Here is a 24,033-nt window from a genome sequence, read left to right on the forward strand (position 1 = left end):
CTTATATTTTTCTCCAAAATCACAAGGTTGAAAGCTAATTGGCCTGTACAGATATAAGGGTTAATGTGCCCTCTGAGGGACTGGTATCTCATTCAGGTTTGTTTCTTAACTTAGTAGGTGTTCACTCTCCTCAGGAGAGCAGGATCACAAGGTGGACAGATGTGTAGTGTGCAAAAATGAACAAAAATGGCTGCAAGCCCCAACCCAGTATGGCTGTGAATTCTGCATGCTAGTGCTGGTGTAAGTGTCGAGACGTGCACTGTCTGTAACACATCGCATTCCTTCAGTGCGTCAATGCCATTCTCTCATCCTCAAGTCTCCGGAGGGGCTCTCATTTGCATGTAACAAAAGTGACTGCGATTGTGTTAGCAAGCAGGGCAGACCCGAGAACAATTTCACTTTTGTGAGAAGGAGCTATGCAGCTCAGCTCAAACGCTCTTTCAAAAAGCCATTCCTGCAGAATGAAAGAAAAAGGAGCTCCTCCTGCAGAAACAAAAAGGCAGTGAAAAGAACGAGAATCTTAATCTCTTGTTTTTCCCAATGGTTTCTTAAAACCAGAATCTTGCCCAAAATGGAAGGTTTGTTAGCCACATGTTGACAAACTTGCTTCCAAAAATAATGTTGCACAATCCCTGGAGTCTCTTTGTACATAAATTATAAGTGGATAATTGACACATGTATAGAAACCAAAGTCCTAAACTCTAAGTGACTAAAACAACACAGGGATAAAAGCTGTTATGGTGACAGGGTGGCAGGAGGTCCCACAGCAAGACTAGAGGCTTCTTTATTTCACACAAAACAGCATTGTTTACTGACAGTCTGAAGTAACATGGCGTCAAAGTTGCACCGAGCCACTAGATCCATTTACTGTGCAAATCATGTGGGTGAATCACAAGCTCCTTGCTTGGGCTCCTTGTCCAAAACCCCTTGATCCTCTGAATCTAAATCAGATCTTATAATCAATTTTAGGCATTTCCAGAGGTCTTAAGCAGAGATAGCAAATCAGCAATCAATTATCTGGTCGTAGTGTTTGTGCTTGTATAAACAAAACAATTTTTCAATGATTATGTTTATGTCTATCTATCCATTCTTTTTCTGAATATACTTATTCAGTTCTGGGTCACGAAAGGAGTCATGGTAGCATCAAGCCCAAAGCAGGTTGGAACATCCATTTATCACACTGCTTATCTTTATCTTGAGGATGCTTTTATGTGGAAAATACTATTGGTGTAGTGGTTAGCATTGCTGCCTTACAGATTTAGAGTCCTAGGCTCAAATCTGGGGCCTGGTCATCATTTGTATAGAGTTTGCATGTTCTCCATGTTTCTACATGGGTTTTCCGCCAATTCCCCAGAGACATGCAGATTAGTTTAAGTGGTGATTCCTAATTGACCCAGTGAGAATGTGTGTTTCAGTTGACTTTGGGTTGTTTTCTCTCACAACCCTGGTTACCTGTGACCCTGAATTTAATCAAGGAAGTTCATTGTAATGTCCCATCAGGTATTATTCCAAATAGAGGATTAAGTATTATTGTGAGTAAAAGACTGAGGTTTAAGCAGGGGGGCATTCTCAAAGCCTGAAGGCCTCTGTTACAAGTAGTGTCTTGATCTGGGTACATTACAGAGAGTCAGAGTCAAGAGAGAGACGTGTTGACGATGTTCAGTTCTGAGTTGAGTTAGACCAATCGATTCAAAGGTCCTACTTCCAGAGTGGCCTGGGATTATCTAAAGGTGTATTCTTTTGAAGCATTTGTAGTGTTTGGAACTAATGTTTTTTACTTTTGCTGCAGAGTGGCCTGATGGCTCCATGGTGTTAGTCCTGCTGCTTCATACTTCAAATTCCACTTGCAGTCTGTATGGAGTTTGCACTTTGTTCCCATGTCTGAGTGGCTTTTTCATTCACATGAAACTATACAATTAAGATACCTGATCAAGAAATTACTGGCGTGTTGATTGCACTCTAACTCTTCAATGGAGCAGTGCCCAATACTATAGGAATAGGTTTCAGCCAGGGATGATAGGTGAAGATGTTCAGAGAATGCAAATCAATTGTCCACATACACTTAATGGAGGCTGGTGACCAGAGCAGTGTATATATTGAGAAACTTGAGTAGCTTTTCCCCATCCTGACTAAGCAAACTGGTACCATGAATTTTTATGTTCTTTCTTTCACAACCTCATCATGCACACATTTATGACCTTGTGGTACAATTGTGTAGTAAACCGAGAGCAGTAGCTCAGTTCGATCATTTTTTAGCATCAAGAGACAGCTAGATTGCAGGAGACTTTTGCACATTATTTTTGAAACACATTGTAGATTTGGTAGGCAACATTGAACACATCCCATTTGATTTTCTGAAATGACAGAAGCACTAATTCCGTTTCTGAGTTCTTTGGGCAGCATCTTAACATCAGTGTTTAGTAGGTATATTTGTCTGTGGTTTCACATTTGCATTGATAAGCTGAACATGCAAGTAAAATGCATTTCTAAACCATGAGCATTTCACTTCACCTGCCAAAAAGAAAAGTTAACCAATTGTATCTCAAATGCTGTAATTCACCTGGTAAAAAGGCATCAGGCAAATAAATGTAACTGTAAATGTAAATAGAAAGGAACCCCTCACAAAGCAAGCTGGCAGATGTAAAATGCTTTTATCACACAGGTAACAGTAGCAGATGTGTGCTGCTTCCAAGTAGTTTATACTGTTGCTGTTGGGGATAGATGTAATATATAATAAACAATGTATATAGTGGCCCTACCTCTGACTCATTGTGTGACACTGAGAAAGTCATCTCGTCAACTTGTGCTCCATCTGTACATAATACTTTTAAAAAGTTGTAATGTTTATCTATAATTGCTGTAAAGTGTGTTGGAATGGTGTTTGTTATAGAAGGGTATTATTCATAAAATTATAGTTGTTAATTTGAAATTTATTGTACAGTTGCAGATTAAATTCATTCATCAGGGTCACAAGTTGTTTTAGTGATGGAGATAGTACTTGAATCATTCCCATTCTCATTCCTAAACCACTAGATCACACTGCCTTCCTATGCAAACAAATATATTGACACACATACAACAATGAATTAGTTTTAGGGGAAGGAACAATGTTATCCTCTTCAATCACTTCTTCCCAGTTGAAAGGGCAGTCAAATCTTTTGTGTTTGCCAGAGAAGGGAGCTCATTATAGCAAGGCTCAAAGAAGAGGTCAGGTAAGAATAGCACAAGATTTTCCGCTTTCTTTCAATCTTTTCTCAGATCTTGCTTAAAAAAGAAGCTTTTAGCTGCATTTTGGATCCAGGTAATAACAGCCGTTTTGTTTAGAGGTGTTATATAAAAGACCAAAAGGCAAAATTCACAAATGCACAACTGCATTGGCTTAGAACTAAATATGTTAAATATTGACATTAACAGTATGAGCAATAAACAAATCTCTCTTCCACATAAAACAGGAAACAGTGCAGTTAGACAAAATATTTTGTTTTGTTTGTGCAAGATTATATAGACATTCATTTTTCTGTAATACTATTATTAAAACAGTTTGCTTTGTACATGTTTGCTTTTTACAAATATTCATTTTATATTTATATATTTATATATATGTGTGTGTGTTTGTGTGTATGTATATAATATTGTGATGGACAGCCGGCGTTTCAGTCTGGCCGGGACATCCCTCAACAGAGGAAAGGAGGAAAAGTAGCCTTTTCAGGGCACTGCATCCCCCAGGACGCTAGATGGCAGCTTCCCTGGATGGAAATGGTTCCCCGGATTCCCTCAGGGCATCATGGGACATGGAGTCCGTTCCATCAGCCCTGTTGGATGCCGTGGGTGCCGCCAGGGACCAAGAACCTGGGGACTATTATTGGTACACAAACCCGGAAGTACTTCGAAGTCACAAGGATGGAAGCCGCAGTACTTCCAGGATACTTGAAGGATGATGTGGTGTTTGACCCGGAGAAGGAACACTTCCGGGTCACGGACTGTTTAAAGGACTCTGGGAATACCAGCAGGCGAGCCAGAGTTGGGTGGTAGAGGAACGGAGCTGCTGGGAGTGGAGGATTGTGATTATTGATTATTGTTTATTATTATTATTATAGGAGAATTGTGGAGTATGTGGTGCTTTGCGCACTTATTGAAGAAAAATTATTAAAGATTCTTCCTGGTGCTTTTTATGTGTGTCCTGGACGTCTGTCTGGAGGGTTTAACGGGGCAACAGCACCTCTAGCGTCCACAATATATATATATTTATATATATTTAACAGCATGGCTTTGTTGGTTCCTTAAAGTTATTAAACGTATAAAACATCAATTGTTAGTACCAATAATGTTAGCAAATAAGCAAATATCCACTCCTTCTGTCCTTCATTTTCCATTTCCTTTTTGTTTCAAACAAGCCTGACTGCCAGTACTGACAGAATGGTCAGGAGCAGACTGACAGTCGGAGCACTGCAACTACTTTCAGTCGCATCCTTGGACGCAAAGACTTGCCTCTTGTTTAGTTCCTGGACAGGTCGAAAATTTTCTTGCATATTGACTGGGCGTTCCGTGGCAGAGGAGAAAAATATCGAGTTCACAAATGAGGCATACTGAAATGAAACAAGAGAAACAACAAAGGGTTAAAGATGTGAAAACAATGGGGATTCAAATGCAATTAACACAAAACTAGCTGGATAAGCGTAGTTCATGTCTTCCTAGATGTGGCTGTTTCAGTCTTATAGTCTCCTGCAGCTACTTATTTCCCTTATTTTTATTATATAATTATTTATTGTATAATTATTGGCATTCATGAAGCACGATAGTACATTTAAAACAACACTATTTCCCACTATAAGTCCATGAACCTCCCAGCCTGGTGGTAGTAATTTTGTTTAGGTCATTCACACATCTGTGACCCCACAACCAGCTGCTCAGACTTAAAAACAAGCAAGTAATAACTGGCAGACTTCCTTTCCCTGCATTATGAGAACTTCAAGGGTGGGCTGCTGTATTTAAGTTAACAGTAAAAATTTTAGAACTGGTTTCTTTCTGTCCATTCAGCCAATACTCCCTTCTCCATATTGGCAAACATTTTTGTGTGTGGGATTGTACCCTTCACCAATTTCCAATGGAATCACCAATACTAAGTATAAAGCTAATGTTTGGTCTCAATTGTAAAGCAATATGAGTGATGAAAGTGCTCCACTCTAAGTATCCAAAATTTGAGATAACCCTTTTACTCTATACACACTTGGGAGCTGTAAAGGTGTCATTAAAGTGTTTCCCAATCCTGTTCCTGGGATTGCTGGTTTTCATTTGAATTCATTTCATAATTGAACATCTTTTCTGACTTTTATGAAAAATACTTTATTTTTGTGTGTCTTAATTTAGTCTACAGTTTCAGAGCTATTTTTTTTTTATTTACTCCTGCTAACAAACTTAGAAAATGTGAATTGCTATCACCGCTTCTTATTCTATTCCATTTCAAGTGTCATTGCCATAAATGAGAAAATGGGGTCACCCATAAGAAAAAAAAATAGCAATGGAAAAACATTATTCATGGAAAAATATAATTTAAAAAATGGGCACATGCTCTTGACACGTGTTGTAGGCACAGTGGTGACATCAGTGATTTAAATGTGTTACCCATTGTCTGACACTGCTCTCCCCTATGTGGGTGTCTCCATATATACATTGAAGTCAGCTGCCTGGCTTTCCTCCTTTACAAGCAATTCATTCTCCAGTGTTCAAACAAAATGTTCTTGCACTGATCATGAATACAAAACTATATCAGCAAGACAACAGTTTTCTTTCAGTTGCAACTACTGTGCTTTGTCATACATGTTTAGGCAAATCTATTATTGCTTGTTGCATCCTGACCGACTCTTTTAGATGAGAAAGAAATGTAATTAAAGGTCAATGGACAGTCCTAAGATGTACCACTCCTCCCAACTTCTCCTTTAAATAAGGCAGTAACAGATGCATATTTACCTGCTTCTTACTAATAGATATTGGTTCTTCAAAAACCGTCCAGATTACAGCTTCTGCACAGTCAGGCGTGGTGAGTGATCCGTAGTAGCGGTAGTATCTGCTTAAAGTTTCTAATGGAGGAAGAAGGCTGTCTAGTCGGAATGTGGAGGCTAATTCCACCTGGTCAGCTGTGACAGAGAGAGAAAAGGAAGGCTGTCAGTAATAAAGCACAAGTCCCACCCTCTGCGGCTTCAACAGGACTAGTATTGTACACCCTGAAAGCGTGATGAATCACTCTGACTTTTACATAGTTCCTTTTTTGGCGTAATCCATTACAATGCATTCTGACCTATGAGAAGCAGTGCTGATGTTGTACATTTTTGGTCACATTTCCACATCTATTCATCCATCCATCAATTCATTTCATTCATGAGAACCACTTTTTCACATTTGGGGCAATGGCATCATTATGCACAAGGCAGATAGTAGCTTTGGCATCAGCGATTTCATGATAGGTTGCACTCACACTCATGTAACACACTTTAACTGACTGACATTGGACCAATACAGATACTCTGTATAAGGAAAGATATGTTTTAAGGATGTAGTATTTGGGGGAAGCCGTTTTGAAGTAAGATGTATAGATGAGTGATGAAAACTAGACCTAATGTACATAAATGAAAACATGGTTAACCAGTTTGAGAAACCCGACAGAATCCATCAAAGACAGAAGACTTTTGCATGGGGTACCTTCCATTTCTGTGTAAATATTTCCATTTCTCTTCAAGACCACTGTAACATAATCTTAGATTCACACTAACTCACACCAATTTTCACACACACATCTGTGAGATGTACCATAACATTCTCAATCCCACCCAATCCAATCGTGATTTGCTGGGGGTCAGAAAAGGGCAGAATGGAGAAAAGGGCCACACAACGCAGGGTCCTGTAAGTCCTGTACAACAGAATAAGGCAATGTTTGGTTATATGAAGGATGTAGAGGTTGCCGGACTTATTGCCTGTACAAAAGCGCCAATTGGGCCTTATGCTGGGTACAGGACAAGTTATATGTATAACAGCTCAGAGTGCTGGACGAATAAATGGGACATGGGACACCAGAATATCAGTATTTATGTCCCCATGGGCTTTTTTCCAGTCTGCATAACCCGTCAAGTATATAATCTTAACTATTTGGGCAATCATAAACGTCCATATTAGTAGATGGTGTAAGTTCATGGAACTGCACCATGTGTCCTAAATGAGAGTTAGTTGTGAAGTAAGTCAAGGGCATTATAGTCCTCATATCATGAAAACCAAGCCAGCTGCCTCATCTTTACCAGCTAAAGCTATGCAACCTGATACTGTGCACTTGACCGATTTGTGCTTACCTTTATATGAAACATTTCGCAGAGCTGAAGTGATGGTGGAGTAGTTGGTGTTGTTTTTATCATCTATCTGTGTAAGAACACATGGGATACTTGATTTAGTTATTGTATGCAAACATGCAAATGCAATAGCAAGAGATAAAAACAACTGGTATAAATCCAGCATCCTGCACCCTGTTCATGAATTAGTTACTATGTTCAAAGTAACTTAAAAATTACAAGCACACAGTACATTTGTTTCTGTTGTGTTGGCACTGGGGCTTCTTCTACCCTGTGAAGGACAGCCAGCATCTTTACCTGGGTGGAACACCTCCTTAAAGGAAGGAGATGTCTTTTGAGGGGCGCTATTTGCTACTTGGCAGCAAGGTTCTAACAGTGCCTCTTATTGCCACAGGGTTGTATGGGAATTACTATTTGTCGGCACAGCCTTGTTGGGTTCAGTGGATGCCACCAGGGGAAGCTGTGGGAGCTGCAGAGCCCTGCCCTGGGCTTCCACTACACCTGGGAGTCATTCCAGACCTCCCTAACAAACCAAATGGAATGCTCCTGGGTGCGGCTTAAAAAAGAGCCAGCTCCCTCGCAGAGGGGAGCCAGAGTCAAGAGGAGGTGGACGAAGCTTGCCTGTGGAGGTGAAGAAGAGAGGGAGATGAGGAGGATAGGAGGAAGAAGAAGAAATTTACAGTGCTGCATTGTGTCTTTGGTGCTTAATTGTATTGTGCATTGCTTGGGGCAGCAAGGGAAAGTGCTTCTCCACGTAAATAATTAACATTTGCATGTAAAGACTTCTGCCTGTGACTGTTGCGTCAGGTGTTTGGGGAGCCATGCGCCCCCAGGTCTTTACAACCCTTTATTCTGAAGAGACCAATTCTTGGGTACTAAAATGATCGTTTGCTCCCCAATATAGACGTTTGATTATCATAAGACCTCATTTTCTTTTTGGCACCCACTAGGAAACTCTGCCTACAGTAGTAATTTACATTATGAATTTAAGAAGAAATAGTTGAAAACTCAAGTGTTTTGCTGTTTTTGTGTGCAGTTTAGTTTAGAGAGCTGGATTTTCAAAAACAAAATGGGACATAATGTTCTTTAATAATAAAGTAAAGTTTGATGATTTCTAATCCGTTTACCACTTATAATTTTCTTCTCCTCCACCTATTATCCTTTTATCATTACCCAAGTTACTGCCCCCTAGTCATTCTTTTTAGTGGGTGGAAAGACAAGAAACAGCCTTGTCCTCAAAGCCAAGCTCTCACCCTTTAGCCAAATGATGCAGTGCCAAGTCACTACAGTCAGCAGCATGCAAGAGGTAATAAAATCTCAGTTGCATGAAGGTCGGGTTGGGATGGCCTTGTCTACACTAATATTTGTCTTGGATGCTTCTTTGCAGCTCAGTCCCCTTTGGCTTTGATTCAACACTGATCAGTAGTTCTAGACACACGACACACAGAGAAAAGCCAGTGCAGGTCGCCATGAGTCTGTGTTGCTAGAAGTGGTGACCGGTCCTTCGTAAAGAACACCTGTTATTGCATCATAGACCCATAATAGCCAGAGCAGTTTCATCTTACTCTGTCTGCTTTTTGGCAGACATGACTTCAGCAGGTCCAAGGAAAATAGTACAAAGGAACGTGGCATGAAGAAGTGTTAAATACTATATTGGAAACAGATATTTGATATCAACAAATTTTTTACAGACATTTGAAAAGTACTGAACATTCTGTAATGAAAACTGCACTCCCCTGACTCATGTATAGCCCATGCATCATTATAGTCTCAGAGATGCAAAAAATAAGTGGTGTGATCAGGGAAAAGCACCAAAAAGGGCAGTCAATAATTTAAGTCAAAGAGGTAGGCAAGAGAACACAAGTTGACTGTCTAGGAACACTTAACAGAGTCACAGTAATTGAAAGGGTCAATGCACTATTGTCTGTTTTTTCTTTTTTAATTTTCTCTAATCCTAAGAAAAGGGCAAAAAGGCAGAACAGAGTAGAGAAGAGGTCAATGACAGGCAAAAGAAACAGAATATCAGAGTAAACTCAAAAGTAGTGATCACCAAAAACCCAATACACTGAAACAAGAAACAAAGTTGAAGGAACACAAGCAAAATGGTCGTAAACTATAAAAGAGCAAAATACACAGATAAAGTCCTTGCCGCATTGTCTTAGTGATAAGGGAGTATGTAATGAAGTCACACATAATGGCAACTTCCAATCATGAAACTAGCAATAGATATTATTGGCATTAACAATATACAGTAGCTGCAGATATGCAAAACAAGCAGAAGAAAGCGGCAACCCCAATAAAAAACAGCAGCAATATGGCGCCATAGTGATATATTCTGCTGTATTGAGGGGTGACTAAACCAGTCTTTAAAAACTACAAAAGTTTTTATATTTTAAAGAATAAAAGCTAAATCAGGATCCCAAAACTTGGATTACACCAGTAAGGCTATGTGCAGGAGGAGCACAACACTGTGCATCACTATGGCATTTACACTTTGAGCAGAGTATGACACATGGATTGCATATTACTCAACCTTGGTGTGGATCATGTATGCAAGTTACATAGACGCAGTCTCCACCCAGATAAGCATTTAGGTTTTGAATATCAGACCCATGATCCAACCATATATTTAATATTGAAAATAATTGGTTTCTGTTTGTGAAATATTGATAGAAGGGGAGTTATTTAAATACTCAATCAAGCTGTCAAATATATATTTACTGACTGACAGTTACAGATGCCATCTTTTTGAGGACTACATAAATCAGGAGTTGCATACATGCATAACTTCTGATCCTTGGCCCCACTACCCATAAATGGTTGGACTTATTGTAGAGAATTTCATTCCCTACATTAAAGTTAATGTAAATGATTTCCTTATGCATGCAGATCTGGCTGCCAGATTTGGAACTGTTCATTTTCGACAGCCAGTATGTGCAGCCAACAGTAAAATCTCCAGTAATCAGTGAATACTGTGTAATTACAAAACAAAACAAAAAAAGAAAACAATAAAAGACCTTAACAGCAGACTTGGATGAATGTATGTGCTGCATGCCATGTCAGACACAACCCAGCCATGGTAGCGTGTTTAAATTTCAAGAACTTACCTTGTACATAAATCCTAGTACTGCTAAGCCAGTTTCATGGTTTTTTGCATCATGTACAGCATCATATTTAGAATTCAAGTGGACAATGTGAAGCTGTGGGAAAACAAGCAAAACAATTAACTCTACAGAATGGCCACCACTGCTTTATAGAAACGTTTTACATTTAAGGCTCAGCTGCAGGGCACATTTATCACAGCTGAGATTATACCCACTATATAAGGCATCTTTTCGCTACTGCCTGAGCCATCCCATTAAAAACAGAAAAATGACAGATATGCTTTGACCAGGAGGAGAACACAAATGACACCATGTCACAGCACTTGGAGCACAGGTTCAGCTCTGTAGCAGTTTGCCTGGAACTCCTCCATGGTTTCCTGCTGGCTGACACACTGAAAAGAAAGACAGCAGGGCTGGCTAGATGGCTGGAAAGGCTCAAATGCCTGTGACTATATTGTGGAGAAGCCACTGCTGCTGAAGATTATGGAGCTTAAAGAAGATTAAGATAGAATAGAAAATTGGATGGATTCTTAATAACAGCTTTCTTAATTTCTAAACTGGCCTCATCACCATAATCATGTTATACAATCCTGGTAGGTTTAGTGCTGAGAGTGTGTATGTCATGTACTATGAAAGAGTTTCAACAACTTCCAAAATAGTAAGACTCCTTAGCATAGGCAAAAATTTTGTAAGCATATTCAGGTGTCCTACTCGCCCTTCTCCAAATATATATAAATACAGCAATTGGGGTGCTTCATTTGTAGTTGTGCAGAAAAGTGGAAGCTCAGTATTTTCTGTTATTATAATGTGACATGGGAAAAGAAATCCTAAACCCATTCCAATAAATTGGCAATAGCAATGGAACCCAACTAAATAACCAGTGGATAATCTGCAAACCCCTTAAGTGCAATCTGTACAATTGGCATCTCCAGAATGACCATAACTTGTCTGAGATTTAATTATGTTGAACTTTTAAAATAGTTTTTATTTTAATTAGAGCTTGTTTCAAATATTTTATATTCAGGGGTCAATTTTATTTGTTAACATAAACCTTTTCAAAAAAATTATGCATTCTGTAAAATGTTTATTGATTGATGTCTGATTATTTAAAAGGAGTTCTCTGTAATATAATGATAAAGAACATCGGTTAGAAAAAGAATGGGACTTCAAGGGATTTTCTGCCTGCCCCTCCCCCTTGTCCATTAGGATCACTGTTGTTCTAGTGCGCCTTGTAAATATACTCATCCAATATTTTCCAATAGAGGATCACACAGGGATAAAGTTCGTTCATCCAGGACTAGGCAAAAGTCAGAGAATATTGTGGACAAATGATTTTTAAAATATGACAGTCTAAGTTGAACTAAAAGATAAACCGATCAGGAAACAGAAATCCAAAGGGAGTACAAAAAAGAATTTTCAAAGAACTAGGAAGGGTCTGAGCTGAAGGAACCAAATGACCTAGAATGCACATCCAACACATTACTCAAGAATCACTAGTTTTAAGAAGTCATAAAGGAGCTCCAAACTGTTACTAAGAAGGCTTTATCTAACTAATAATCTACTCATAAATGAACATGAAAGAATTTATAAGGTAATAAAACTACAACACTGTTTGTAGCATGCCACCATCTTAAATAGGGATGGAATAAATTATATCACATGTCTTTTGGTACTTGGTCTCATGATTAGAAACAGCGTCATTGTCAGTAACAACATGGTAGTACTCAAAGAATACAACCTAAAATATCAGTGGTCATGACAAAAAAATGGTGTCACAACTATATCACAAAAATAACTGAAAAAAATGAAAGCAACAGAAAATGATGATAATTTTACACAAAAGATGCACAACATTTAGCGTACATAACTCCAAACAAATTATAAGAGGTCCGCCAGTCCATTGCAGGGAGCTCTCATGTAAACATCCATCTCAGGCTAATTTAGGAAGGCCTCAATTCTCAATTCCATCAGGCCACGAAAAGCTGGAGGATAACTGGATAAAACAGATCAGACAGTGTTGGCCCCACTCACACTACAGCAATGACGCTTTACCAGTCACCCTGGCCTGTTGTTTGGTTACTACAAGGTCATCAAGAGAACGCTGCATCTCCAAAGTACATGCATCCGTGCTCAAATGTGCTTGAGCCCAACTAGTGTGTGTTGGTAATGGTTTCTGCCACCTCTAAAACTTGTAATCATGACATGTAGGTATTATGTTATTTCAGAATAGTGCCCAGTTAATGATTACATTACTTTACACTTCTTAAAGATTCCACACCTAACGCTGACGCCTGTGACTGACCACTTTCCAAGAAGTATTCCTGGCTCTCTTCTTTTTATGTGCTAATGGTAACTGAGGGGCCATTGAAGAACTTAACATAACAAGATCACCCTGGTCTTGTTTCCCAGACAGCTTCTCACGTCATAGCTCCTCTTTTGATAATGGCAGGAGCATGAGAGAAAGTACTTGTATTATATGTGAAACATAATAGCTAAATTGCCAAAAGGCTACTCATTTGTAAATCTTGATCCATCTAGATATGGGCAAAACATAACAAGAATAGTGTAGGGTTTGGTTTCCGGCTATACAAACATAAAGATATATAGAATGGCGTCATAAAATACTTCAAAATGTACACAATGCTGAAAACAAATTGCTTTTATTTGTGGTATCTATGAAAGTTGTCACAGTCAAAATATTAAATATATGCTCATAGCATTCCAAGCCTGCTTAATGCAGTTCAGGGTCATGAGGAATTATTCCAGCAGCACTGTGTGCAAAAAATGTTAAGCAGTTTTATTTATATATACAGTGCCTTCCACTATTATTGGCACCCCTTGTAAAAATTAGAAAGAAGGGTTAGAAAAAAAATCACTGTTTGCTGAAGAACCATCATATTGCACTGAAAAAATGAGAAAATCTGACTTTTATTTGAACAAAGTTCATTCAAAGAAAAACAAAGCCCTCGTCAAGAAATAAATATGTTTAATAAAAAAAGTTTCTCATTTTTTCAATGTGAAAATTCGCTCAAAATTCAGTCGATATTTATACTTGTCACTATACATCACTTACATATGTATTGTATATGGAGGTATCTCTGTACAGCAAAATCTCCAGGAGTGATTGTGCTTAACACCTATATTCTTGTACAGTTTTACAGTGCTAATAAGTGAACCATACATCATTTAGACTGAGCAATTCAATCTCAGTAAACATGTCTACAGATTTGCATTCTGATCCATTGACACATAGGAATATGTAAATCCAATGAAAACCCAAAACTAAAATTTTGACCCTAATAATACCTTCTTTACACACAGTATATTTCAATTGCACATGAAAGGGAAATAAAAAAAGTATAACAATTATGTTGTGTTCTGATCTCTGGCATCGCCTTGGATGAACATGACACTAGTAATAATGAAAAGGTGACAGTCTTCAACAGTTGTAGTCCTACTTAATCATACTTAATCAAATGTACACCTTGCTTCTACTTCTCCAACTAAGAAACAGAAGTGGCCATTGCTAATAAACAAAATGTATGCAGAATCGAGAGGATTAACAGACCCCAATTGTAGTTTATTAACTTGTATTTTTTAAATATATGTTTTAAAGAGGTTGTCAAATGGTGGACACACACACATCTGAAATGGTAGAAATTTAGCCGGTCATCAGTTGATTACTTTACTATTGCAACCTCAACAGCCTACTGGTTAAGGAAAACAAAAAATGAAGAACATGAACTTCTTAACAGACAAGTGAAGTAAAATGAAGCCACAAATACAAATAGAGTTGACTCCTGTGCATTAAAAAACAGGCCAGAAATAAGGGTCTTGCTGAATTATCACGACAGGTCAAAGCCATACTGGGGAAAGCCTTTGGTTTAAATGTAAAATTCTGTTAAGAAAAAGGACTTTCATTAAATTAAGGAACTCTGCATCCAGGACCATGAATGGCTACCTGTGTTGTATGCATTCAGATATTCTAAAGTAGCAACTTGAAGATGTAGGTTGTGCGCACCTCTGTCTTACCTCCATTGGATATTGTTTTCCATCAATGGTGTGTTCTGACCCATTGCCGCTCTCCCTACCCCAATGAAAATGAAACTGCAGTGCATTGTACCGGGCTGGTAGTCCACCACCACTTATGCTGATTTCTCCTTGAAGGTTTACTTGAACTGGAAGGCACAAAATAAAACAAAGCCACAGATTAATTTAAGTATAATGGAAGGCTGCCAGAGATTATTAAACCTCTGGCAGAAGGGACTGATCCCAAAATAAAGCTAAAAGACACCAAAATAACAAAAAGGGTATTTATTAATAGGTTATTTGTCACCAAAAAGTAGCCAATAAAAATAATTCAACACACCAACTCTCTGGGCCTACAGTGGCAGGCTTGTCCCTTTTGTGGCAGCCCACTTGCCTATCTGATAGAGCTTGCAACTCAGTCCTCCAGCTCACTCCTACTTTTCCTTCTTTCTTTCACCAGTCAAGCTCTTACCAGACTCTTCCATCCAGCTCCATATTCACTCATGGTCTGACCCAGTGGTAGTCAACCTGGTCCCTACCGCCCACTAGTGGGCGTTCCAGCTTTCATGGTTGGCGGTAGCGGAGCAACCAAACGGCGCTGCGATTACATACTAATCGACTAATTTAACTATAGTAAGTTGTTTTATAAATATTTATTCAGCCAAACTTAGCGAATATCCGACATAAAGTACTTGGTTAGTAATTATTCTTGTATGCTTTAACTTGCTTTAACTCTGCTTTATAAATTTTATAAAGTAAAGTTACTTCCCTACTTTATAAATCACCATTACTGTGGAACCGGTGGGCGGTTAGAAAATTTTACTACTAACAGAGATACAAAAGTGGGTGGTAGGTATAAAAAGGTTGACTACCCCTGGTCTGACCAGTGGAGGCTTTTACTTTAAAGCCTGAGAGAATTTCTGGATTACTGGCCTGGTTGCTTTTGGGGTTAAAACCGACCTCTGGAATTACTGATATCATCAAAGTAGAACTCCCCCAAGTGACCCCAGAAGTCTCTGCAGACCTAAATCCAAGTGTTCATTTAAAGGGCTAGATCTACCCCATATCTCCTGTCCATAGTGACTAGCAGGAGATCACCAGGGTTTATAGCCCAACTCTTGTCTGGTACTCGTAAATGAAGGTTTCCTTCATTCTGCTGTCATGCTCAAGTCTTTAATATCTGTGTTCCAAACTTATTTTGATTTCATTCAGGTTGAGAATGTCTTGGTGCCCTCATAATTAATGTCAGCCTTTGGAGGAAGATGTAATGAGCTGAGCTGGCCAGTATCATGGTGCAGCAGCCCCTACTAGAAAACACCAAGCACCACCAGAGGAATTCTATTATGAACACTAGGACTTAGCAGGTTTTCAGAGGGAAATTATTCCAGAGTGAGGGATAAAAATAGAACTTGCCAAAAGTGATTGGCAGATTTGTAGTAGGTGAGAGAATAGACTTTTTAAACTAGGACAACAGAGCTGGTTAACCAAAACAAGAATGAGAAACAAAATCTTAAAGTAAAATAACAAAGCCATGAAATCCTAGAACTAATTTGACTTGAATTTTCTAACAAGTGGAAATACTCCAATTTATTTATTTATTTATTCTGAAAGACCTCAACACAGAGATAATGAATAGTACCATGATACCATCTTAAATAGTTTCTGAGTGATGATGCCACATGTTACAACATTACCCAGTCATGAAGCAGATAGTGGATGTTGTGTCCATAAAGAGCATGGTGACTGCCATATGAAAACACCACAATATGGCAGCAGTTGCAGCAGAAAATGTACCAAGATTGTAGCAGTGTTACCAACACAGTAATAAAATTAATAAACAATGGGAAAAACACAAACAAAAATAGCACTAATAAACTCTTCCAGCAGCCATACCACATACACTTCAGAACAGGTCATCCACCTTAAGCTATGCATGTTCGGGCTTGGCCAGTGCTTGGATGGCAGACCATCTAGGAAAAGCTTGGGTCGCTGTTGGAAGAGGTGGTGGTGAGGCCAGCAGAGGGCTTTTACCCTTTTTTTTCTGAATGTGTATCCCAGTGCCCCAGTGTAGTGATGGGGACACTGAGCTGTAAAAATGGTGCCGTTCTTTGGATGAGATGTAAAAGCAAGGTCCTGACTCTCTGTGAACATAAAAGATCCCCAGGCATCGTTCGTAAAGAGTGGGGTGTATCCCGATGTCCAGGTGAAATTGCCCACCACGGCCTACTCATTCCCTAATCATCCCCAGTCTCTAATTGGCTATCTCTCTCACCATTTCACCACCTAACACCTAAGGTGTGGCGAGCGTACTAGTGCAAAAATAGCTGCCATTGTATCATCCAGGTAGATGCTACACAATTGTGGTGGCTGATGTGGCTCCCCACTCACTGAAGTGCTTTGAGTAGTGAGAAAAGCGCAATATAAATGTAAAGATTTATTATTACAGTATTATTATTATTATTATTAAAAATCCATAACTCAGAATAATTACAAAGTCATTGGTACAATCAAAGTTAATTTGGGACATCAACTGTCCTCTTTGTGGTTTCTGTACTCATTTTGCTAACACAATGGAGAATCAAAATTGAATTTTTTTTTAAGAACCTCCTCGTGTCTTGGCTTACAATCACAAAAAATTTGAAATTAATTTCATCTGTGCATCCATTTGTATTCTACACACATTTCCTTCAGAATTAATTGGAACATTGCATCTCCATGTGAACAACTTACGTGCATGACCGTTATTTACAATTGTCCATTTCCCAGAAGGAGCAGTGTCATAGCCGATAAATTGAAATGCCTCCAGACTGTTATTACGTTGTGCTTTTGTTCGCACAATGTTGATTGGTGACTGTTTCATGCCTCCACAGGTGGGCTCTATGTCTTTCCATTTAGAAGCACCTAAAAAGAAAGGAAAAGTTGTCTTTTCAGTGAGATTTGCTAAATATTTATTGTTGCCTTTGACCAGTCATCCTGTTAGAGATGTATTGCAGGAGACCACTCACATTATAGTAAAAGGCTGAAAAGCCGAAAATTTAGAGTAGATTTCATAATATCTTCTGTGTACTGAAAAATATTGATGCCAACATGTATTCAACAGGGATGGGTAATTAGTATGGACAGTTGTACGAATGATTATGTTTGAATGGCAGTTACACCCATCACCACTATTATGATTACACTTTTAGAACTATGAAATACATTTTTTCATTATTATTTCTGTTCTGGAAGATAGGTTTTGATCCTCTGCCTGCTTACTGCTAATCCCTACTGACTTGTTCTAAAAGAAAGACATCTTCAACATTTTCCTTGGTCAGGCAGGCTTTGAGAAGCTAGTCTTAGGCCACTGGAAAGCCACATTGCCATCATTACATGGCTCTCTCTAGTGTGTCTGTTGCCCAAATCGTTCCATTCAGGAAAACATATCATCTACTCCTTCATCTGGGCCTGTCCCATCTGGATAAGGCGACACTTATACTTAATGCTGTTCATAGACTTCAGTTCAGCACTTTACCACCATCATCCCTCAGAAGCTCATAAGGAAGTTCGGTCTGAAGTGCTACAACATTTCTCTATGCAACTGAATCCTGTACTTCCTAACAGAAACCACAGACGGTCCGCATCAGAAATACCATCTCCAGCACTGTCACATTGAGCACTGGCACTCTGTGCCCACTTTTGTTAAATTAAAATACAAGTGGACATACAGTAGGGAAGCATGCAAACTGTGGTTAGAAGGCACTAAAGCCAAGAACTGACCCAAGGCCCAAGGTACTGAGAGGCACAACCACTGTATTACTAAAGGTAAGCTGAGAAACATGGTCATCCATGTGACTAAGAGTCCATCACCTGTGGGAACTCCCAATTGTGTTATATAAAATGCTCATACTGAAAACTAAATACTGAAAACTTTAAAAGAAAGTGCTGGCTCTCCTAACTTGGGCCCCTTTGTGTTGTCAGGACTGTAATTCACTGCAGCCTCTCCCTTGTTACTCGTAGTTAAAGACCACATACTCGGAGAGCTCATGAGGGCCCCTAATGAATGGCTTCCTAATATGTAGACACATAATGTACATTATACACATTTTACATGTTTGTATGAAAGGTGCTCCGACATTCTGGACCTCCCAAGAGTTCCCCAGGGTTACCCTTCATCATTTACCCTGCCTTTCCTCTGCGTGTGTCCTCCTATGCTAATCAGATTAGGACTAATTACAGACATTCTCATTGAGCTTTCACTCCAACACTATAGGCAACAGTAGAAATGCCTCCGCCCCAATTGGCAGAAGTCTACGTCTGCCACCAATTTACAATGTTAGAAATTGTTGGCAGTACCCTTTGGTTATGATACACTAGGCAGCACTTCGACTTGGTCCGGACACCTGCTGCTGACAGTTTAATGGCCTGCTTTATGTCCTCGGTTGCTTTTTGACACTTGTTTATACTCCTCAGAACATGTGAAAGCCTATAAATGTGTCTGTCCTGAAGCACAGGCTTCCTCTTGTGCTTTCAGACCTCCTGTTTTATGTTCACTCTGTGGTGCTGGTTTATTTAGCTTAGCAGACTCTTTTCTATGCTTTAAAAGCACTGCCACCTTACACTGCTGCAATCCCCTTCTATTACTCTATGTCGCACAAAGACATCATCAAACTTTGACATCTTGCCTCTGCTTTCTTTTCGCCCGTTCCTCTTTGTAGAACAAGCAATTCTTCACAGGTCACCCAGGCCATTCTTCTGCCTCCTTTACACTTCCCTGTCAAGTAATGTCAGAATTATTGTATTGGTCTAGGGTGATGCCCCGCATAAAAGACCATAAAAGCAAATCTTACTTTATAAAGTGTCTTTATATAGTGTATAGTTATTCTCAAGTTTATTTTTTATAATGTGACCTCAGGCAGATTAATATGAGAAACTCAATCAGGGTCACACACAGAGCCGGGAGACAACCTTGTGATGTATAGTCCAGCGTTGGGTTGAGTGGTTGGTCACATGGCCTGACAACATTTTATTTTATATAGTGCCTTTCAATTAGACAAACTTTGCAAAGGTACTTTATTGGTACTGTACTATATTTTTATATTAGGAGATTAAGTAACTTACTCAGGGCTACATTATTAGATAGTGGTGGGGACTAAAAACCAACTTTATTCTTTATGGTTTAAAGCCTTGGCTACTAAGGGGCTTACAGCCTTGCAATATTGTAATATATATATATATATATATATATATATATATATATATATATATATATAATATAGCCTTTCCAAAACGTAGACTATGCCAAGGCATTCTGAAGGTACATGTACAGACAGTACAATTGTTTCCAAATTAGCAAAGTAAGATACTTTGCTCAGGGTCACACAGTGATAGGATCCAACTGGCAACCATATTCTGTACATTCCAGCAACATAACCAGGAGGTGGCCAGACTGGCTGACATTATTTAATTTTATATAGTGTTTATGGCAAGGCACTCTATGGGAGTAGCATAATTCTTTCCATATGAAAAAGTTAAAAGACTCAGTCAGGGACATAGTGAGTCAGTAGTAGAGCGTAGGTCCAGACATTGTTGTTTACAGTGTAAATCCTTAGACACTAGGAGGACACACTGCTTGTGAGAATATTGTCTCATTTCTCAAGTTCCCACCATAAAAGGCAAGCATCCAATGACGTTGCCTAGATCTTTGAATTTAAAACTTTGCATCTTCCATCCACTTAGTAATAATAATAAATCACAAATTTCCCACTGAGATAATAAGTCTATGTAACCTAACTTGATAGGATGTTCATATAGTAGTCACCTCCTTTAATGCTGTATTTTACAAAGAGTGTGATCTGGTCTGCGATGACTGATGTCTCATCTCTATCTGATTTGTACCTTTCAGCCTCAACCTTGACCAAGTGGGTCTACATTGTAGGTGGTATCCTGTCATAAGTGTAAAATAATTACTAGTGTAGTGGTCCTGATTGTGCCAAAGTTCTCTGTCCCTCTATTTACTTATAATTTGTGTTGTTCAAGGTCTCAGGAGTGCTGGAGCCTAACTAAGCAGGACAAGGTAAGCCCATGCCCTAGATGGGATGCCAAAAGATCTCAGGCTTATTAATTCAAAAATATAAGCCCCAAAGCACCTTGCATGAGAAGAAGGATTTAAAATTATTGTCTACATTAAAGAAGTCTACAACAACAAAGCTGGCCCTGCCAGGTATGACTCCAGTTTCGAGCAGGAATGCTCAAATAACACCAAAACCAATAGCTGAAAGAGCGAGTGCCGTAATTAATATCCATAACAAAACAACACTATACCCCTGTGTACAAAAGGATCTGAAACATTCTTTATTCTTCAATTGGTTGAACCAGTTAACTCTTTCCTCTAGAGACCTCTCCAAGTTCTCAGCAGGTCATTTCACCGACACATTACAGTATAACTGTAACTTAACCTTCTCACACTTATCCAGTACAGAGCTGTGAGGGCCTATCCTGGCATCAATGAATATATAGCAAGATATAATCCTGGATGGGATGCCAGTATAAAGCATTGTAAATTCCAAATAGTAACCATGAGAATCATAGGCTAAAATTTATAAGGAAAAAATAAATAAAAAGAAATTTGGTTAATAAATTTGAACGGTAAAGTAGTTTGAAACAGCAGACCTACACAAGGCCAGTGACTTCCCAGCCTATGACTCATACTTCAGTTCTGGTCATTGTTCTTTGACTATCCTACCATCTCCCTGGGTATGATGTTAATCTGCATCCAGCCCTGCAAGCAGGTTGTCCAATTTACAGTAAAAACTTGGAGGTTGGGGACAGGATTGGCACTTTAGCTACCGTAAAAAAACACGCACTGTTCCAGTGTGGTGCTGAAGTGTCACCCACTGCTCTCTGGTCCCAATCCATGTGGTTCAGCACATGGTGGGTGCGGCAACGCACTTATCAGTACATGCTCCCAACTTTCATCAATTAATTTGATGTCGTACTGACCTGATCCAATGCAGGATCTCTTCCAACAGTTGTTCACACACCCTTATTAAAGGCAACACCCTCCATTTTTGTGAAGCAGGTCTGGAGTGAAAAGTTTGGAGATCCCTTTCTCAAAGTCATCCCTTTCTCAGTTTTTCCTTTGCTGCAATTTTCAATTCATTGGCGATGATCAATGAGAGCTGACCGGACTGATTGAGTAAATCCTGGTCTAGTGGTATAATTGTACCTGCCTCTGCTATAATATATTTAAATGTCATGGGTGTTCCATTTACAGTTTTATGACCCTTCAGGTCATTTGAGACCAGGATGTCTGCATCAGAGTTTTGGTGACAGTCTGTTGTTGCACCCATCGTTGCATTGGAGCATCCTCCACACATATTTAAGTAAATCTTAAGCAATAACCTCTACTAATGTTTTAAATCTAAAGAATAAATACCTGACTTTGCTCTAATGTTCTTTTTAATAAAGACTCTGACACACAGAACATCTCACTCATCCTTTATTCCTGTTCATCGGGTCAGCAAGATGGCTTGTTCATCTGAACATGCATGCCTGTCGATCTGCTTTCGTGAGCTAAGGCCAAGAAAACGGAAGTCCTTCAGAGCAATGTTGACATGCAAAGTAAGTTTATGCTTCATAAAATGAAACATTAACAACAAATTGGTAGGCCCTGGTGCCATGTACAGGGGCATAGATCTTTGTTTGTCTGCACATGTGGTGAGGTCTGTTTTGAACATGTCCAACATAATTATCTGTTTCCTGCAATTTATTGCTCCATCACTTTTTAATTTAAACTGTTTGCTCAGGCCATTACAGCTGTTTATATGTTACCAGCAAGAAATCCATCTTGGCAATGCCCCTCTCTGTTTCACATCCACGCGCAGAGCGGAATCCTGAAAACCCAGGACCTCTGAGTCATTAAAAAAACAGGGTAGCCAGTTTAATAGCTAAAGGAGGACTCTTATGGTCAGTCGGATACCAAATTTTGAGGGTGGATTGTATGTGACAGTAAGTTCAACACACTATCAGGTATGCCTGCCTTTCACTTTACACTAGTCCCTCTCCTGAGAGGATCTGGGTCAGGGTGCCATTTGTTTCTGCTCAAGAATTCACTCAGGGTGATGAGTCCTGTCAGCCGTTACCAGCAATGGGAATTGAACTCAGGACCTTCACTGCCACTACACAAAAGGGATCTCCTATAACTCGCCTGGATAAACTGCAGCTTATTGACTCAGAGGCCTTGGTTCAAAGACAGCCGCTCCATATGAAGATGTGAAACAGAGTGGGGCAGGACCTGAGTGACAGTTTAGTACTTAAAGTGTTTGTTTAGTCTGGCATTATTTTATATGACATAGTCTATTGTTTTTTTTTCCATAGCAAGTCTTTACTAAGCCAATAGTAATGAGACTCTTGAATCAAATCTTCAAACACCAGTAAGTCAATAAGGTAGTTCATTGAAAGTACTTACCACAGTCTTTGCTCTGCGAGTTGTAACACCACTTTGCTATAAAAAAAGAAAATATTTCAAAATAAAAAAGTGTTGTAAACAAAGTTAAATCAAAACCTAATAGATAAAGATTACATTTGGCATTTGTGTTGGCAAGTTACCCCACCTCCGTCATGAAGGGATCCTTTTGACAATCATTTTGGAAATTAGTGACTGTATACTGTTAAAGAATATACAGTATCTCTACTAGCCATGTGCGCCCAACTACGTTGCGCATGTTAAAGTTGTCTGTGAAGGGCTCCCTGTTTAAATGCGGCTGCCAGTCGTGAACTGGGCCCTTCGTCGCACAGCATTATGATTTTTTATAAGGGAAACAAAATTACAAAAGAAAACCTTTGGATATTGATTCGATAGGAACGGCCTACTCGGAATCACTGTCCGAATAGTAATTATGTGGTGGTGGAGGAGCATTTCTGCTTCTCTCCGTTCACAGTCCGTCTTGTTTTCACGATGCTGTCGTTTCCTCTCACGATCTCTTCTCAAGCTTTCTCCAATCTCGCAGGTTGCTTTGTGGCAATCCAAAGAGTAAGGCAATGTACACGGAGCAATGGTTATAAAAGGGGGACACATAGGTATCCAGGCTCTTGAAAGCATAAATAGGGATCACTTCACTGACATGTGAGCAAGCCACGGTACAACTGTAAGACGCGTAGCACTCGCCGGCTACAATGTAACAATAATAATTTCCGGAATGTGCTGTTACGTTGTCATTCATTTTACCCACTGTCTTTCTTTCATTCATATGTTACGTAGGCACGTACCTTTTATCTTCTGCAATCTCATTCTCTAACCAGGCCTCAGGAGCTAACCAGCATAACACTGTCCACCACCCCTTTCGTTATTCCGGCACATTGTTGACATCCGTGAGTAACAACAACATACTAAACTGGAAGGTGGTCTACGCATGCGTGGAATTCGCGGACAAACAAAGATCAAGATCCAAATTAAGATTATATATAAAGATTAGTTAATTTAAAGCACAATAATTTGTTTAGTTTGAATGTCTGTGTTTTGAGGTGTGACTGGTGTACTACAGTCTTCAGTAGTATAAGCCTGGAGGAGATTCTCAATGCAATGC

The 24,033-nt window shown here is 39.2% G+C and overlaps 1 protein-coding gene across 1 annotated transcript in view; it reads right to left on the reverse strand.

Moving 5' to 3' along the window:
• Positions 1-4,254: 4,254 nt before the first annotated feature.
• Positions 4,255-24,033, reverse strand: part of car15 (carbonic anhydrase 15) — a 33,772-nt gene continuing 13,993 nt past the window's right edge. Inside the window, exons 2-8 of the mRNA XM_028824064.2 lie at positions 22,917-22,952; positions 17,198-17,368; positions 14,471-14,616; positions 10,442-10,534; positions 7,338-7,404; positions 5,968-6,134; positions 4,255-4,586 (exon numbers count right to left, since the gene is read on the reverse strand). Of these exons, the coding sequence (XP_028679897.1) occupies positions 4,386-4,586; positions 5,968-6,134; positions 7,338-7,404; positions 10,442-10,534; positions 14,471-14,616; positions 17,198-17,368; positions 22,917-22,952 (881 nt within the window). The 3' untranslated portion in view covers positions 4,255-4,385. The remainder of the gene's footprint in view (positions 4,587-5,967; positions 6,135-7,337; positions 7,405-10,441; positions 10,535-14,470; positions 14,617-17,197; positions 17,369-22,916; positions 22,953-24,033) is intronic.

The sequence above is a fragment of the Erpetoichthys calabaricus genome, chromosome 18 (assembly GCF_900747795.2).
Source record: "Erpetoichthys calabaricus chromosome 18, fErpCal1.3, whole genome shotgun sequence".
NCBI lineage: Eukaryota > Metazoa > Chordata > Cladistia > Polypteriformes > Polypteridae > Erpetoichthys > Erpetoichthys calabaricus.